At 35.1% G+C, this 17500-nt stretch overlaps 2 protein-coding genes across 2 annotated transcripts in view; both read left to right on the forward strand.

The window, feature by feature from the left end:
- The window catches only part of LOC139354927 (uncharacterized), a 2277-nt gene extending 2075 nt beyond the window's left edge, over nucleotides 1–202 (forward strand). The window contains exon 1 of the mRNA XM_070999176.1: nucleotides 1–202. This exon is cut by the window's left edge and continues 2075 nt beyond it. Within this exon, the coding sequence (XP_070855277.1) occupies nucleotides 1–202 (202 nt within the window).
- Nucleotides 203–15503: 15301 nt separating this feature from the next.
- LOC139354928 (uncharacterized) overlaps nucleotides 15504–17500 on the forward strand; it is a 3051-nt gene continuing 1054 nt past the window's right edge. The window contains exon 1 of the mRNA XM_070999177.1: nucleotides 15504–17500. This exon is cut by the window's right edge and continues 1054 nt beyond it. Within this exon, the coding sequence (XP_070855278.1) occupies nucleotides 15504–17500 (1997 nt within the window).

Raw genomic sequence — 17500 nt, forward strand, 5'->3', positions numbered from 1 at the left:
CACAAAATTGGAACCGGAAGACGATCAGGTCGAGAAGCACTTTCTCGCCACCCACAGTCGGGATGAAAACGGGAAGTATATCGTTGAACTTCCATTCAACACGGAAAGTCCTGAATTCGGAGAAACTCTACATGGAGCTCTCAAACGTTTCAAATCGGTGGAGCGACGAGTAGTAGGGAAAGACGGGTTCTGGGACAATTAGCATATTAATGGCCCCCGGCCCCCCCTCCCCCCTCATTAACGTATGCGGGTTCTGGGACAATTAGCATAATCCAATAAATAAACTGATTTTAATGGGCTTTGAAGTCATAAAAATGTCACGATCATGTCTATAAAGAGTATACTTAATTGCCCCCATCGCCCCCACATCCCCATGTAACAATATTGATCATGTATCCTTCCCCTCATTATGTGCAATTAATAGTCAGGTGAGAAAGGTGCACGTGAGAAAGGTCGCACAACCATAGTATCCAAAGGTTGTTATCTTAGAGGAACATATCTGATCATGTTGGGGAAAGGTGTGATCACGTACCCTTTTGCCTCATTATCACAGGTGTTGCTGTGCACGTGTGAAAGGTCGCACACCCAAAGTATTCAAAGATGGTTATCTTAGAGGAACATGTCCGATCATGTTGGGGAATAATGTTTCCTATGATTGTAAAACTAATTTAGAAATCAAAAGAACCCCAATAAAATAAATCTCACAAGTTAATGATTCTCAGATGTGGAATATTTTCAAATACACATTTTTGTTTCCGCCCCAGAACGTTTAACTGGTAAATTGTCTAAGATTCTCTCCTTTCCACAAATGGGTCATAAACATGTCATAAAAGGGATTCAAGCAAGAGCTACCCGAACATGTGCACCTGTCAATTACCTGACCGCAATAAAAGGGACACATGCACAACCCAGAAGGCGCACGCTCATTGACAAGATCATGGGCCTCACGCCAACGACCTCCTACGAGCTCATACGACGTTCCCATAATAGGGGTTGAAATCACGACCGCGCAACAGCTCGCAAGTAGCCGACATATCTCAGTCAAGGAAATATTTTCCATTCTCCGTACCTGTAATTTTAACTCGAAATAAAAAGTCAGAAGTTTATTTTGTAGCATAATAATACATTTATTCACTTATTTTGGTATTGCGAACATTTTTGTTATACATAGAAATTAATTTTCTACTTTGATTCCGGCGATTTGCATAGAAGAAGCAGGCGCACGTTTCCGACGTCATTTCTGGATTACAAAATGTAAAGTGTTCACCATAATTCGTAGTTTTGAGATCATGTCCACCTCGATTCATGAACATAGATTTTGTGTTTAGAAGATATTGAAAATGCTGACCAGTTATCTCTCCTTTAAATTGTTCAATAAATTGGTCAATTTCCTGAAATTTCATTTTGTTAATTCTATTTTCTTGTAGGTCTTTACACATCTAGTCTCAACTTTAAAATGATGTATAACAATTATTTTATTGTTTTGGAGCTACTTTTAAAAAATGTCAAAATAATGTATGCATTGTTTAGAGCACAAACCCCACCCTTAAGGTGTGTTTCACAATAGGGAAACCGGTTTCCTTTAAACCTGTTTAATGACGGACAGCCCATTTCCTCGATATTAATGAGCTGACGACTCCCAAAAAACTTCTGTAGAAATCGTTTCTTTTCCACACCTTTACAAATAATTTGTTTTCCGCTTGTAATTGTCCTTAGATACTTTCGAGTTTGTGGAAAACTGTTCTCTCCATCGTTCCAAAAAATCTTGTGATGTGTATTGGTTAACCAAATTGCAGTCTTTCGAGATTTTGTATTTAGCAAAGTAAAATCATATGGTGGTTCTATTAAAATACTATTATTCAAGTTTGGATCTTTTTCGAATACAATTCCAATTTCCTTTAAAATAAAATTATTATTATTATCAAAGAAACCTTGAACATCAATCGAAACAGTATCATTCAACATTTTTCTAATGTTAAACAACTCGTTGTACTAGTCCGTTTAATGGGTTATATTCAACTAAACGGTCATGTATGAGGAGACAGTAAGCTTGGGTATTTTCATGACTTGGTGTCTTCAGTTCTATTGAAATTCTCACATCAATAGGACCAGTTTTCACTGATTCGTTTTGATATGAAAGATCAACCACAATAATAGGGGCCTTCAATTTAAATTCATTTGGGGTCAAAAATGGTTGTGATTCACGATTATAGTAACTAGACTGAAATCTTGTATACATTTCATATAGGTGAGCATACTGATTCTTACTAAAATCAACATTCAGATTATCATACGGATATGACTCTGAATTCAAGTGAACTTTCAAGTTTGATAAGTTATTTGTGATAAGTTCTCCATTTAGTGTAAATCCAATTATAGCAAATCTTGGTTTTTCGCGGTTAGCCGACAATTTCACATTCCAGCTGTGTTGACTTCCATACCCCAATTTGGGGTTAACATATGAATCCCAACTCCGGAATGCGATTGGTAGGTTCACACCACTTTTAATAATATCGTACATCTTAATTTTTGCAAAATCGCTCGGAGTTACATGGGGAATTTTCCAGGTTATATTCGTCATTTCCAACTTAAAAGTTTGTTCATTTCTGGTTTGTTCAAACACATCACCAAGATTCTTAGTTAGCATCAACACTAGTTCGTGTTTACAATTTAACAAAACTTTTTTATAATCCTCAGCAAATCCCAATAAATTTTTTAATGGTACAGAAAAGTTAAAGTGGGGTCCCGTAGATATTTCGTCCCCACTGCTCCATCCGGAATTTAATAGATTTTGACTTTGAAGATTATCCAGAGATATATAGTTTTTTAGGGTTGTAGTCATACCGACAAATCGTGTTTTATCAATCTCACATCCATTTATTTCGTACTTAATTTCATCCAAAAAGTAAGCCATACAATTATTTTTAAAAAAAGTGGTAACATTTTCAGTTGTAGGTCCGTTCGGTGAATCTTTTCTAATAATTCCTTGAAAATTAAGGTAACTTTCGTGAGGAAGCACGTACAAGTCTTGATTTTGAATAGTAATTCGAATTTCATCGTTTGGCTTAAATGTTTGATTATACGATGAATAAGTGTGAAACTCTTTCTTCGAAATACTCTCATCTGAGTAAACCTTTTCTCGAACATTTAAAATTTCGTTCATTGTTTTCCTTTCCACCTTTTATATTATACTCGAAGCTTTAAGCCTAACGACTTTAAAAATAGTTTGTTTTTCAAAGTAAGTGAGCTTCTTTTTACTTTTGATCCTCTTTCTATAGCTTTACAATTAGTAATGCTTGGCTGAGGACTTAAGCTACGTCTTTTATTATAAATAATCATTCTATTAACCGAATGTGCATGCGAATCGAAACGTTTTCACCACGTAAATTCACCAAATCACCGTTTTGATCAACTATGCGTATAGCTAGTGTGCTTATTTCGTCACAGTTGATTGGTAAATAAATTAGATTATGTGGTGTCACTGTCATTTTATACCCAGGCGGAACATTAATGCCAAACTCATGTAATGTATGATTCGGTGTATTATCTACATATGAACCGCTGATTATATTACATTCCAAACGAATTGTATTAATTTTTAATATGTTCACGGTCTGATCTGATCGATAGGTTTTTGTAGGATGTGGTTCTAGTACTTTTTGATGGAAACCAAACAGCTGTCCAACCGATCTTTCCTTATTAAAGTAAACTGATTCTCGCATGGTAGTTATTTCAACTTGAAGTGTATTATTATTACTTTGAATTTTAAATGTATTTTCCAGGTTATAGTCTTTTAGTTTATTGTAAATGAAATCGGTGATATCATTCAATTCATATGATCCAGTTGGAATTGTAATAACCTTGTCACCGATGTGGAAGAGGTTATTTTTTTCATCAATATTTGGAATCGAATTATACATATTAAAATCGATAAGAGCGCACTCATATCGACCATTCAATTCGATAGGTGGAAAAAAGTTTGTATTTATAATGGAACTATTTCCATTCAAGGATAATGCAAGTGATCTAGACATATTGAAATCTCTTGATAAACTGTGGGATTGTAAGTATCTAACCAAGCTTTATATTGAAATTACTCCTTAAATCATAATAAATTGATCAAATCCTTTTCTGTATCTTCCGTTATCCATTTCGTTATCCTTGCTAATTAATAGGAATCCGTGCTTGTCCTCCCAACATTTTTGACAAATTTTCACAAATGTTTCATAATTCATATCAGTGTTAATATGGTCCCGATATATATGCCGCATATTTAAATCATCTTGCTTAAACATTATAATAAAGTTGGCATTGTCACGAATCAGATGTTTAGGTATATGACTATACGTTTGACATAAATAAAAAGAGTCGATATTTTTATGTCGACCCATACAAAAATAAGATCTTATGTTATCTTGTTTTTCACAAGCTACGTCATCGAATATCATAATGGAATTGTTTTTAGCTTCACTGGGGTCTAGTACACCCTCATTATGGGAGAATGTATGATATCCCATTCCTTTAATCGGTTTGATTAATTTCTCCAAGTACTCATATTTAGGTTGATATAAACTTTTTGAAAATATATAAACATTTTCGAATTTTAATCCATTAGGACTCTCTATTAGACTTAACATAATATTAGTTTTACCACAATTCGAAGGCCCAACAATTAGAGCCCTTATTGTGTTCGGTAAGAGAGCACTATGTCGTGGCGGTAGATTTTTCTCGTTTTCATCGTTAATATTTCTAACTACAATTTTTTGTTTCTGACTTATTAAACGCATCTTTTAACCTAATGTACCTCATTCAATGAGAAATCTTTGATGATTAAACATCAATAAAATGGGGAAACGTTTTTATAATCGCATCAGTCGTATTTTTAATTGTAAACACGGTGGTGGTCTTGTCGATAAGCTAATTAATACATTACCGTTTGAAGCCCATATTCCGGGATATAATTTTTGTGGACCGGGTACAAAGTTACAGAAACGGTTGGAACGTGGTGATCAAGGAATAAACCCATTGGATGAAGCTTGCAAAGAGCACGATATCGCATATTCTCAAAACAACGCATTGAGTGAACGACATAGGGCAGACTCCATATTAATTGACAAAGCCTGGTCGCGTGTCAAGGCACCAGATAGCAGTCTTGGTGAAAGAGCAGCAGCATACTTTGTTACAAATATAATGAAAGCCAAGAAAAAATTTGGTATGGGATTGAATAAAACGGAAAAGAAAGGAAGGAAAAAGATATTGAAGAATAAAATGAAGAAGACAAACCTTTCGACTGTAATTAATGCTGCTACTAAGACATTAAAAAAACAAAAACCATTAGACATTATGAGTGCAATTAAAGTTGCACGTAAATCAATTCATCAATCAATGGGTTCTAAGAATAATGTTAAAGTACCTCGTGTAATTAATGTACCCAAAATTGGAGGTTTTCTACCAATCGTGCCGATCTTGACAGCCCTCAGCGCTCTTGGTAGTTTAGCAAGTGGTAGTGCAGCAATTGCAAAAACAATTAACAATGCGAGAATGGCTAAGGAAGATATGGAGGAGAAAAAACGTCACAATAGGAAAATTGAAAGTGTTGCTGTAGGAGAAGGATTATATCTCAAGCCCTATAGAAAGGGTTATGGTTTCTTTCTTAAGCCCTATAGTAAGGGGAAAGGAATTAAGAAGCGAAAAAACTAATTTCTCTGCTACCCAATAGACCACTATCAAATATCGACATTATACATTTTGCTAGGAAATATATCCCACATTTTAGAGGGGTGTTTATGAGAGATCTACTCCCAGAAGCACCAAAAAGTAGGGAGTGTGGTATAGTAAACTTAGATAATTCCCGATCAAGTGGTACACATTGGGTTGCATATAATAAAAATAAAAATAATATACATTATTTCGACAGTTTTGGAAATCTTCAGCCACCTAGAGAAGTTGTGAAATACTTGGGACATAGAATACAATACAACTACGATAGAGTTCAAGACTTTGATACATACAACTGTGGACACCTGTGCCTCGCTTTTCTACTTTCTTTCGTAGAAAATGTGGAGTCAAAACCGGTATATTTAAATGGTTAATTTACATTTGGGGGGTTGAAAATCAATGTATGGGTACGTGTATGTGTGAACTCTGTATGGTATAAAAAGTGGACCTGCACGCGTTCAAATTCACAGTCTAAGTTTCTACTTCACATCGAACGTCATCTAGAGGACAAGAATTTTTGATCATTCTTAACAAAAAAGCCTATAACTGCTCATAACAGCTCAAAACAGTTGGTGACCAGCTTATAACAACTAGTAAACAACTAGTTAACAGCTACTAAACAGATAATAACCATCTAATAACAGCTATTAACCAGCTAAAACAAGTAGTAAGCAACTACGAAACAAGTACTGAACAACTGCTAAACAGGTAGTAAATATCAAAATACAGCTAAAAACAACGTGGAACAACTGTATCAAGTCCAAAAAACTCAACAACCATCATGAATCAGGAAAACCAGATGAACATTGTAGTTAAAGAGTTCAATAAATTTAATAAAAAGACACTGCTATCGAAGACAAGGATGCCTGAAAATGTAAGATTCCCGATTCTCAAGGCGGAGCGCAAAACAACAAAGGTTGGAGAATCTATTGCTCTCGAGTTGGAGGAGCACATTCTGTACATGCCGGAAAGGTACACCTCTCTTCAAGATGATATCATCAATGAAATGGTTGATGGAAAATTTAATATTTATAAAAGTAATGACAATTTGTATTTAGAAATAAGTCAGTAATCATTAAAAAGATTGAGATTTTAAGAATATAACAATAAATACACTTTTTAAAATATAATGAAGAAAATGTATCGAATCTTTTTTTTTTTTTTTATTCGGAAATGGTATATAAATATTACAGATCTTGGCGTTCCCTAAACAGTATTTGTTTAGTAACTGAGGAGTGACTACATGAATTTCGGAAATTTTAAATCTTTCACCTATAAAGTTTGAACAATATACTACAATGAATATTTTGTCACAGTTAACCAAAGCTAGATTTGCTTTGAAGCGAAAATTCGATGATCTCAAACAAGTCAAAAATCATACGAATTTACAATTGGAGGAAACTTTTAAACCTATTACTGAACCCTTACATGAACTTGTTAAGGAAAATAAAAAACAAAAGATTTCTAATGTAAAAGATAGTATAAAAGTAAAGCGTGAAATGAAGCAAATTAAGAAATACAATGATGATGAGAGAGAGCTTGACGATTTCTACTTTACAACTAATGAGAAAGATCCGCAATCTAATCGAAACATAACTCCACCAAGGTCTTTCGATGATAGTGATTCCTATAATCAATTCTTTTCACAAACGAATATAGAGGAAGATATAGAAGATGAGAAAAAGGAGACGGAAAAGAGTGAAGAAGAAGGGACAACACCTTTACCAATGTATACAGGAGAGGCCGATATGGGTGTGGATGCAGAGCTAGAAGATAATAACACTAGTTATAATTATGATTTTAATATCAGTAATTTGACCAGAGGAAATGTGTTGGATAAGGGTTATGGACCTAAAAAAAGCGCAAACAATTCATTAACTTTGGGAGATAAAGAATTAAAAATTAAAAATAATAAAATAACATTTTCTAGTGGAATGAGTTGTGATCTGACTCCTGGTCTGTACTCTCTAATTTTTCTTAGTAAACCTGAAAACTATGATGATCAAGACTTGAAAATGTATAAAAAAATTATTTTAGAAACGAATATACATAGAGTAGGCTTTAAACCTAATAACAGAATCAAGGGTACACGAGCATACAAATATAGCCATATTATTAAGAAGTTGATAGACAAAGATTTCAGTCCTACAACGTCTACTCCACTTCGCTCAAAAACAGGCTTTGGTTACATGACTCTTCAGAAATCAAATCCAAACTATGTATATTGGAATGATGTAAATGAGTTAGTCGAACGATTGGAAATTTTAGTAGCATCAAAAGGAGCGGGTAACACCAGCCACAATAACGAAATTTTTTCAATATTAGAGGAATTGCGTGAAGAAAGGATTATATATTAATGAGTATAAATAGGAAGGACAAATATGTTTTACATTTATAAACATCATGTCTGTCGACAAGTTTGGACATTTTTCTGTTGATAAGGAACGATCAGAAAATTTGAAAAGACGTGTTAATTCTACTGAGGGATTATTCATCGATGAGGACGGTAATCTAAATGCTCAAAATAAACGTATCAAAAACGGATCTAAGCCTTTAGACAACAATGATCTAGCAACGAAACAATATACTGATGAGATCCTCGGAAAGTTGGGAGAAGATTTAAGAAAAATTATAACTCAAAATGTTAATCGTCGACTCACAAAAATTTCAAGCTTAGAAAATAAAATTGAATTGAATAGTAAGAGGGCAGACAGCGCTGACCAAATTTTTGCCAAAATTCTGGAAAAGATTAAAACCATTGAGGACTATATATTTAAATATGTAACAAAACCGATATCATTACCGAAAAAAACCACAATTGAGTTAGAAGGTGTCGCTTTTCAGCCTATTAGAAGAATATGATTAAGCGAGAAATCGTAAATGAGTTGCACGGACCATCTCGAAAAAACTTTCAACGAAGACGAGTGATTACAAGGGGTATAAACGATCTGTGGCAAGCAGATTTGGTTGAAATGGGAGCCTTTTCAAAATCTAATGATGGGTACCGATACTTGTTGACTGTTATAGACACATTTTCGAAATATGCTTGGGGTGAGGCATTAAAATCAAAAAATGCAAATGATGTTTCCCAAGCCATGGAGAGAATATTTAAATCGGGTCATGGAACACCAAGAAACCTGCAAACTGATGATGGCACTGAATTCTTTAATTCCAAATTTAAGGTATTAATGAAAAGTTATAGGATAAATCATTATTCAACCTTCAGTACTCTAAAAGCATCAATAGTTGAACGTTTCAATAGAACTCTTAAAGAGTTAATGTGGCGTGAGTTTAGTTTCAATGGAAAATATAAGTGGATAGATATGTATAAACAATTAATTAATAAATATAATAATAGAGAGCATAGAACAATAAAAATGAGTCCAAGTAAAGTCAATTCTTCCAATGAAAAACAAATATTACAAACATCGTATAATCACCTGAAAATATTTGTTGCAAGTAAATTCCGTAAGGGGGACCACGTTCGTATCAGTAAATACAAACATGTCTTTGAGAAAGGGTATACACCGAACTATACAACTGAAATCTTTAAAATTAGAAAGGTGAAGAATACATACCCTAAAACATACTTACTTGAAGATTTAGATGGTAGCCCGATTCAGGGCGGATTCTATAAAGAAGAACTGAAAAAAACACGATTTCCCCACACATACCTAGTTGAAAAAATTGTAAGGCGAAAAGGAAATAAAGTTTTGGTTAAGTGGCTTGGGTTTTCAAAGACTAGCTGGATAAACAAGGAAGACATTTTGTAGTATAATAAATCATTTATTTAATTAATTTTTACTTACATATTATCTTATCTTATATTAAGTTTAATATTAATATTTTTGTACAATGTTTTAAATTAAAATTAAATATAATAAAAATACTTTTTACAAACTCAAAATCATTTTCATTTATATTTTCCAAAGTCTCGATCATAATAAAACATCTCCAATTCAACTGATTTATAAAATAGTTCTTTTTCAATATGTTCCTTTTGAAATTTAAGGCTATCTAATGATTCTCCATCGTTCACATAATTATTTTGTATCATCTCACCCAAGCAAAATGAATTTGATTCTAGCCATTCAACATTTTCTAAAATATCTTTTTCAATTAATCTCTGATGTTTTATTGATGTCGTACCATGGTCTTCATTACTTAACTCTAAAAATTGTGTTTCATTAACATTACGTTTTCTTTTGTTATCTTTGCCACAAAGAATTTTTTTATTTACTTTAACTGTAGTTATTTTATGTGCTTTTGATCTAAACATTGTTCTATTACCATATAGTGAGGCCCCAGTTAATAAAACGTTTTTATAGTCTTCGATTGTAAGATTTCGTGAACTCACTCCCTTTGCTTTATTATGTGAAGATTTAACTTGATCTATTCTATAACAATAAACCTTTGAGCACAGACCTACAAATTCTGTCATGAGTTTACCGTTAAGCTCATCTTTAAAAAACCCTAAACTTTTTTTGTTAACTCTTTTAAAGTTATATAGATTAATTCTTTCATCTGAATAGTCCGATGTATCAAATTTTGCTTCAAGATCATTACGAATATCTTTATAAAAATCTTCAGTTTTTATTGTATAGATAAATGAATCAGTATCCATATAATTTAAGAGTAACTTTTCCTGAAACTTTGGCTTCATATATTGATAGTGAAAATCGTACATTTTCCATTTCGATAAGTCTAATACTGCAAATCCTAAATACATTGGCTTATTAAATAGAACGGACAATCTTTTCATTTGAATTGCATAGAAATTATCATTAATTTTAGTTGCACTATGAAAATTGGATTTTGAAATTAAAGTTTTGGCACAATGTGCTTTTCGTCCAGTCTTGGAGTTATCCGGAGCTTCCCATGAACTAATTAGCTTAATATCGACCCTGCGCTCGGGATCTTCCATTGTTTTTCCGTAAACAGAATTATTCATTAATTTAAAAAAATCTTTTTCAAATTTATTTTTTGCATTTTGTCTATGTAAAGTGTTTAGATCAATGTAATTCTTTAACCAAGGCTTTTGTAAAAACTGAACACCTCTATGGATCTTTTTCAATACTAACCCATTCTGTATACATTGTTGCAAATTCCGATAATGTATTACATAATTTTTCTTATTTCCCAGGTCAGCAATTAATTTTTTTACCTTATCCTCTTTTGAGGCCAGACAATTTGACGGACAAAATGGAAGATCATTATGAAGATCATGTAAACGGTATGGATATATTAAGTCCACTTCCAAAAAATAACCGTATTTGCTGTCGATTGGAATATTATTAATATCAAAATTGTCTATGTCTGTGGTAGACATCCACTTAAAATCTTTATATGGTAAAGGTTGTGACATTGCCCAACCATACAAGTTATTCGCATCTACATACATTAAAAATGAAGACTCCTTCGAGGAATCATAATCTGACAAATATTTGTTATTTGCTTTTGTATATCTATGACAACATTGAACTAAACCACCTCGAATGCTACTTTGAATAAATCTATACATATCTATATCTGTCAGCAATTCAAGTTGAATATTTGTAGATTTCAACATTGCCTCCCAAGATAGACCTGGTGTCGTAAAATACTGAGCTGGGTCAAGTGAATAAATTTGCATACAAATTTTTCGGAAGTTTTCAAAAATGTCGGTTAAAAGAAATACATCTGTTTTTAAATATAATTCTAAATAATCTTTAAGAGTGGAACAAGAGAAATGCGACCAAACTTTAAGAGCTTGATCATAATCTTCCTGAGAGCATTCCCTTTCCGTTAAATTACTATAGAATGCTTCCCTTGGTGGGAGGGAAGTTTCCTCGAGTCTACTGGCGGAATCTAAATATTCATAGGGAAATATACCCTTCTTACGCATTAGTCGAAATTCTATATCATTACTGAAAAACGATTTTACAGTGTTCAATTGATCGTCAACTAAATTAGAAGCTAGGGAATCTAAACTTGATGGCATAAATCTATATGTATCGAGAAAACGAATTTCAAAACTATTTCCACTTAAACTTTTTATTTTCTTCGAGACAGAAATATAGTTTTCCTTATTTATTGGTATTACGGAAATTTCACCGGGAATCTTTCCCAACTCTTGAATAAACAAATGACAGTCGTATTTTGAAAAATTATGAAAAAATACTGGTATGAATTTGTTAACTTTATAATCCAAGTTACACTTAGAGTGGGCTGCACCTCTAAAGCGACCTGTGAAATGACAATGATCTCTAACCCTATCAGTCCCTAAATCTTTCTGACAAATAGAACAATTCAATGAATTATCAAATATTTTCTGGTCATCCAAAGTCATTCTCATAGGAACTATTTTATTTAAGTAGTCATCACTCAATTTAGTTAGATTTTTTATCAATGAATCTACAAAACTTACTCCCGAATTTTTTCCTGTTTCTAAAACAAATTTATCTAGTCTAGAATCAAAAGCACACTTTATATAATACGCATATGATATTGGAATATGTTCATTAATATTAAATAATTTAGGGCTCACTTCAAGATTTTTCGGTTCCAGAATGCATTCAAAATCCGCGTAGACAACGAATGGAACTTGAAGCTGATGTTGAACCTGGGTAAATTCCAATGTATTATTCTGGGGGTGTGGCATCTTTGAGACCTTTTTACTGCAGAGCGTTTTGTGTTTCAATGCAGCTTCCTCAGTTTTGGAAAAATTTAAACACACATTGCAGAAATATTGCGCCCTCTTCTGATTTCCTCTCTGAGCAGTCATTAGTCTTTGAAAGAGAAATATATACAAATTATTTCATTGCTTAAAAGAGATAAAAATGAATAAAAGAATTTACCTTGAAATATTTTTAATGTACATGTAATGTCCATTTCCACCTTCTTCCAAAAACATCATATTGATATGAAGAGGCTTTTCCACTTCCGATTGAAAAAGTGGTCCAATTATTTCCCTCGTCTCTTCATTATATCCGAATACGTTTAAACTCATATGAGTATTCTTCTTTAAAAAATTTTTTATACATTTTATTTCAAGGGGGAAAGTCAACCCTGTGAAATCTAATATTATTTCATCACTTATTCGAATTATCTCCAGCGATATATCAATATTATATGCCGAACATCTTTGCGGCCTGTTAACAATTTTCAAGGCAGAAATCAAAGCCCATTTAAAACAATAGTTGTCATTTTCGTTACAAACGTTAACTATTGCTTTTTTCGTTAAAAGGAAACGAGGTAGTGGTATGAAAGATGAACCAGCCATCGGTGTATAATGATTCACATTCATTTCCAAGCGAATCAATTTTATAAGAGACCATCCACTATCTCTCTCTTGAAATTCTTGTGTTTTTGAAATTATTTCCATGGTATGTTCATGGAAGATATTTTCTAAGTCAGAATCTTTGTTCATGATCGTCATTTTACTTTGAAAACTTTTCATATCAATTTCTTCAGATTCATCTTTAAAAAGTATATACTCTGCAAACAGTTCAAAGTTGACTTTTGCTGAAGTATAACTTTCTAACAGAATGCTGAGATGAGGTAGCAGGGACAATCCAGCTTCACTCAAGAAACTCTCTGGTAAGATCAAGTCCGATCCATCGTTTACATACATGTAATGTAGTATTCTTCCCTTGAATCCCTCAGAAATTTTTTTGACTCTTCCGTCAAGGGGTTGAATTGCATTTCGCTTATGCAACTCCGAACGGACATGATTTGCCCACTTATTCTTTAGCAAGAAACACTTGCAGGATTGACAAAACTGATTTTGGTTATTCATTTTTATTTTATTCGTTTTGGTAAAATTCTTTTTTCACGATCACTTTTTTCACTTTTACTCAAGTTGTGTTTGACGTAGCAGAGTATCCCACTTCAAGACTATTTTTGGTAGACTAACTATTGTCCTCGATCATTTATAGTGTTTGAAGTGGGCGTGAACGATAATATTGAAGATGAGAGATGCATACTTAAGATTTTTTTAAATTTGAAACCAATATAGGCAATTCTAGTAGGTTACATCGACTATTCATTGGTTAGAAGAGATGAGAAGTATTGATTTTAAAAAATATTTGATACAAGTGTAACCAATAGGACACCATCAAATCGATAAAGGAGACACAAAATCATAGAATAAAGGAGAGTGTTGGTTAGAAGAGGTCGCACATACTTTGCTGCAGGTGGGAAAGGAAAGGTCATTTTTTAGACACACCATCATACTCAGGTAGCCAATAGGGGACAGTTTGGAAAAAATCATTTCGAGTTAGGGAAAAAACAAAGATTTTCATTTGTTGAATTTCGAGAATGCACATTTTTGGGTAAAAGAAGAGGAAAAATCAAAGATTTTCATTTGTTCAATTTCGAGAATGCATATTTTTTGGGTAAAAGAAGAAGATGAAAACCTGTAGAAATTTCCTTATAAATCGTGTAAGCATATTTAAAAGGGTAAGACGATATTGTTGACTTAGATAGACAACATGCATTCAGTTAAAATAAATAACTTTTTGAATGTATTTGACGGAATTCTGTTCAATGCACACTATGTACGGCTCCAGTTCATACAATCAAAACTCTTTGAATGTGAACGAGGTAATATAAAAACATCTATTCATGGAAACCATATGGACACCTGCGTGTGGAGCAATGATGCAGCCACTGAGGGAGTTGATACTTGTGTATGCCATCGAATTTCGGATTACAAAAAGGAAGCACTCAACATTATGAATAAATACTATAATCTAGAAAAAAGAATGAAAATGATTAAATAAAAATAACATAATAAAAACATGTTCGCAGTACCAAAATAAACTTCTGACTTTTTATTTCGAGTTAAAATTACAGGTACGGAGAATGGAAAATATTTCCTTGACTGAGATATGTCGGCTACTTGCGAGCTGTTGCGCGGTCGTGATTTCAACCCCTATTATGGGAACGTCGTATGAGCTCGTAGGAGGTCGTTGGCGTGAGGCCCATGATCTTGTCAATGAGCGTGCGCCTTCTGGGTTGTGCATGTGTCCCTTTTATTGCGGTCAGGTAATTGACAGGTGCACATGTTCGGGTAGCTCTTGCTTGAATCCCTTTTATGACATGTTTATGACCCATTTGTGGAAAGGAGAGAATCTTAGACAATTTACCAGTTAAACGTTCTGGGGCGGAAACAAAAATGTGTATTTGAAAATATTCCACATCTGAGAATCATTAACTTGTGAGATTTATTTTATTGGGGTTCTTTTGATTTCTAAATTAGTTTTACAATCATAGGAAACATTATTCCCCAACATGATCGGACATGTTCCTCTAAGATAACCATCTTTGAATACTTTGGGTGTGCGACCTTTCACACGTGCACAGCAACACCTGTGATAATGAGGCAAAAGAGTACGTGATCACACCTTTCCCCAACATGATCAGATATGTTCCTCTAAGATAACAACCTTTGGATACTATGGTTGTGCGACCTTTCTCACGTGCACCTTTCTCACCTGACTATTAATTGCACATAATGAGGGGAAGGATACATGATCAATATTGTTACATGGGGATGTGGGGGCGATGGGGGCAATTAAGTATACTCTTTATAGACATGATCGTGACATTTTTATGACTTCAAAGCCCATTAAAATCAGTTTATTTATTGGATTATGCTAATTGTCCCAGAACCCGCATACGTTAATGAGGGGGGAGGGGGGGCCGGGGGCCATTAATATGCTAATTGTCCCAGAACCCGTCTTTCCCTACTACTGCGACGACTACAACAAAACGAGCAGCTGCGGACACAGTACGTATACTTCATGCGGGAATATATCAATTTGGGACACATGCGTGAGGTGCCGCCACAGGAAATCGCTACTGGGAGTCACTTCTTTCTTCCCCACCACCCAGTGCTAGGCCGAAAACTGCGAGTGGTCTTTGATGGATCCTTTCGCGACGCTAATGGTAAGGCCTTAAATGACACTCTTTTCACAGGGCCCAGCATCCAGCGCGATCTATTTGCTGTGTGCCTACGCTTTCGAATGTACAAGTTCGCATTCTCAGCGGACATCGTTAAAATGTTCCGCCAAATATGGGTAAACGAAAAGCACAGAAACTACCAGAAGATCGTTTGGAGAGAGGATCCATCCGATCCGATCAAGCACTTCCAATTGTGCACTGTAACCTACGGAACGTCATGTGCACCATTCCTGGCTGTACGAGTGCTGGAACAACTCGCCGTGGATCATCAAGACGAATTCCCGAATGCTTCAAAAATCCTACTGGAGGATTTTTACGTCGATGATGTTCTTACCGGGTCAAACAATGAGGATGAACTACGTCGAAACCGAGACGAGTTGATTCAGCTGATGTCGTGCGCAAATCTGGAACTCGGGAAATGGGTATCAAATACCTCATTCATACAAAAGGATGATACCAACGCACAATCGTCGCCAGTTAAGGTTCTCGGGCTATACTGGGATCCTGGAAAAGACATTCTAACGTACAACATTGGTCTAGCGGCAAATCCTGACTGCACAAAGAGACAAGTTTTGTCCGACGTCTCCAGGATATTTGATCCTCTAGGACTCTTAGCACCAATTGTAATCCAATTTAAGATTATTTTCCAAAAACTCTGGCTCTTAAACTTGGATTGGGATGACCCGCTTCCAACCAAACTAGCTGACACCTGGCTGAAGTGTAGAGCAGATCTAGACACTCTACAAAAATTCCAATTACCACGCGTCGTTGCCAACGACGCAGACAATATCGAACTTCACGGATTTTCGGATGCCTCAACCAAGGCGTATGCTGCTGTGGTGTACAGTAGAGTTACCAATGACGACGGATCCATCTCAGTGTCCCTTGTGGCTGCGAAGACAAGGGTGGCGCCACTGAAACAACAATCTTTGCCACGCCTGGAGCTTTGCGCAGCACTTCTTCTAAGCCAACTCATTCGGTCGATCTCTTCTGGATTGCGCCACAAGAACATAACTGTTTTTGCCTGGTCTGACTCATCAATAGTGCTGTCCTGGTTATCTTATGCACCAGCCCAACTAAAGACTTTTGTTGGAAACAGAACCTCGGAAATCCTTGACACTCTTCCTAGGAAGGCCTGGCGGCACGTAGACTCCAAATCAAACCCAGCTGACTGCGCTTCCAGAGGTCTGATGGCTGCTGACCTCATCGACTTCCATTTGTGGTGGAATGGACCTTTGTGGCTTCGGGACAATGATCAATACCTGGTAAAGTTGAACGATTCACGTTTTGGATTATCTCTTTCAGACAAACGCATTCAAGGAGAAGTCAAGTCCAACTGTTTGGCTACAGTGGCTGTAGCAACTCAGGTTCATCCACTAGATGAGCTGATCGCACGAGTTTCTTCTTGGCTCAAGCTCGTTCACATTGTAGCCTATGTGAAGCGATTCATTCAATGCACACAAAACCCGTCCTGCGATAGGGCCTCAAAAGCTCTTACATTCGAAGAGATTAAGGCAGCAAGGATCATTTGTATAAAACACGCGCAGCACTGTTTTCACGAGGACTATCAATTGCTCCTTGCCAAGAAACCCCTAAGGAACCGATCGCAGCTGGTCAAACTTGCACCAATGATAGACGAAAACGATTTGCTGAGGGTAGGCGGAAGACTTCACCAATCGCAGTTGTCACGAGAGGCAAAACACCCAGTTTTGCTACCAAAAACGCACCGAATCTCAAAGCTGATCCTGGAACACGAGCACCGAGTAAATCTTCACCCTGGCGTTTCTTCCCTGTTCGTAATCGTTCGTCAGAGATTCTGGATATTTGGAGCACGTAA

This window comes from Drosophila suzukii, unplaced genomic scaffold, assembly GCF_043229965.1.
Source record: "Drosophila suzukii unplaced genomic scaffold, CBGP_Dsuzu_IsoJpt1.0 scf_4, whole genome shotgun sequence".
Lineage (NCBI taxonomy): Eukaryota > Metazoa > Arthropoda > Insecta > Diptera > Drosophilidae > Drosophila > Drosophila suzukii.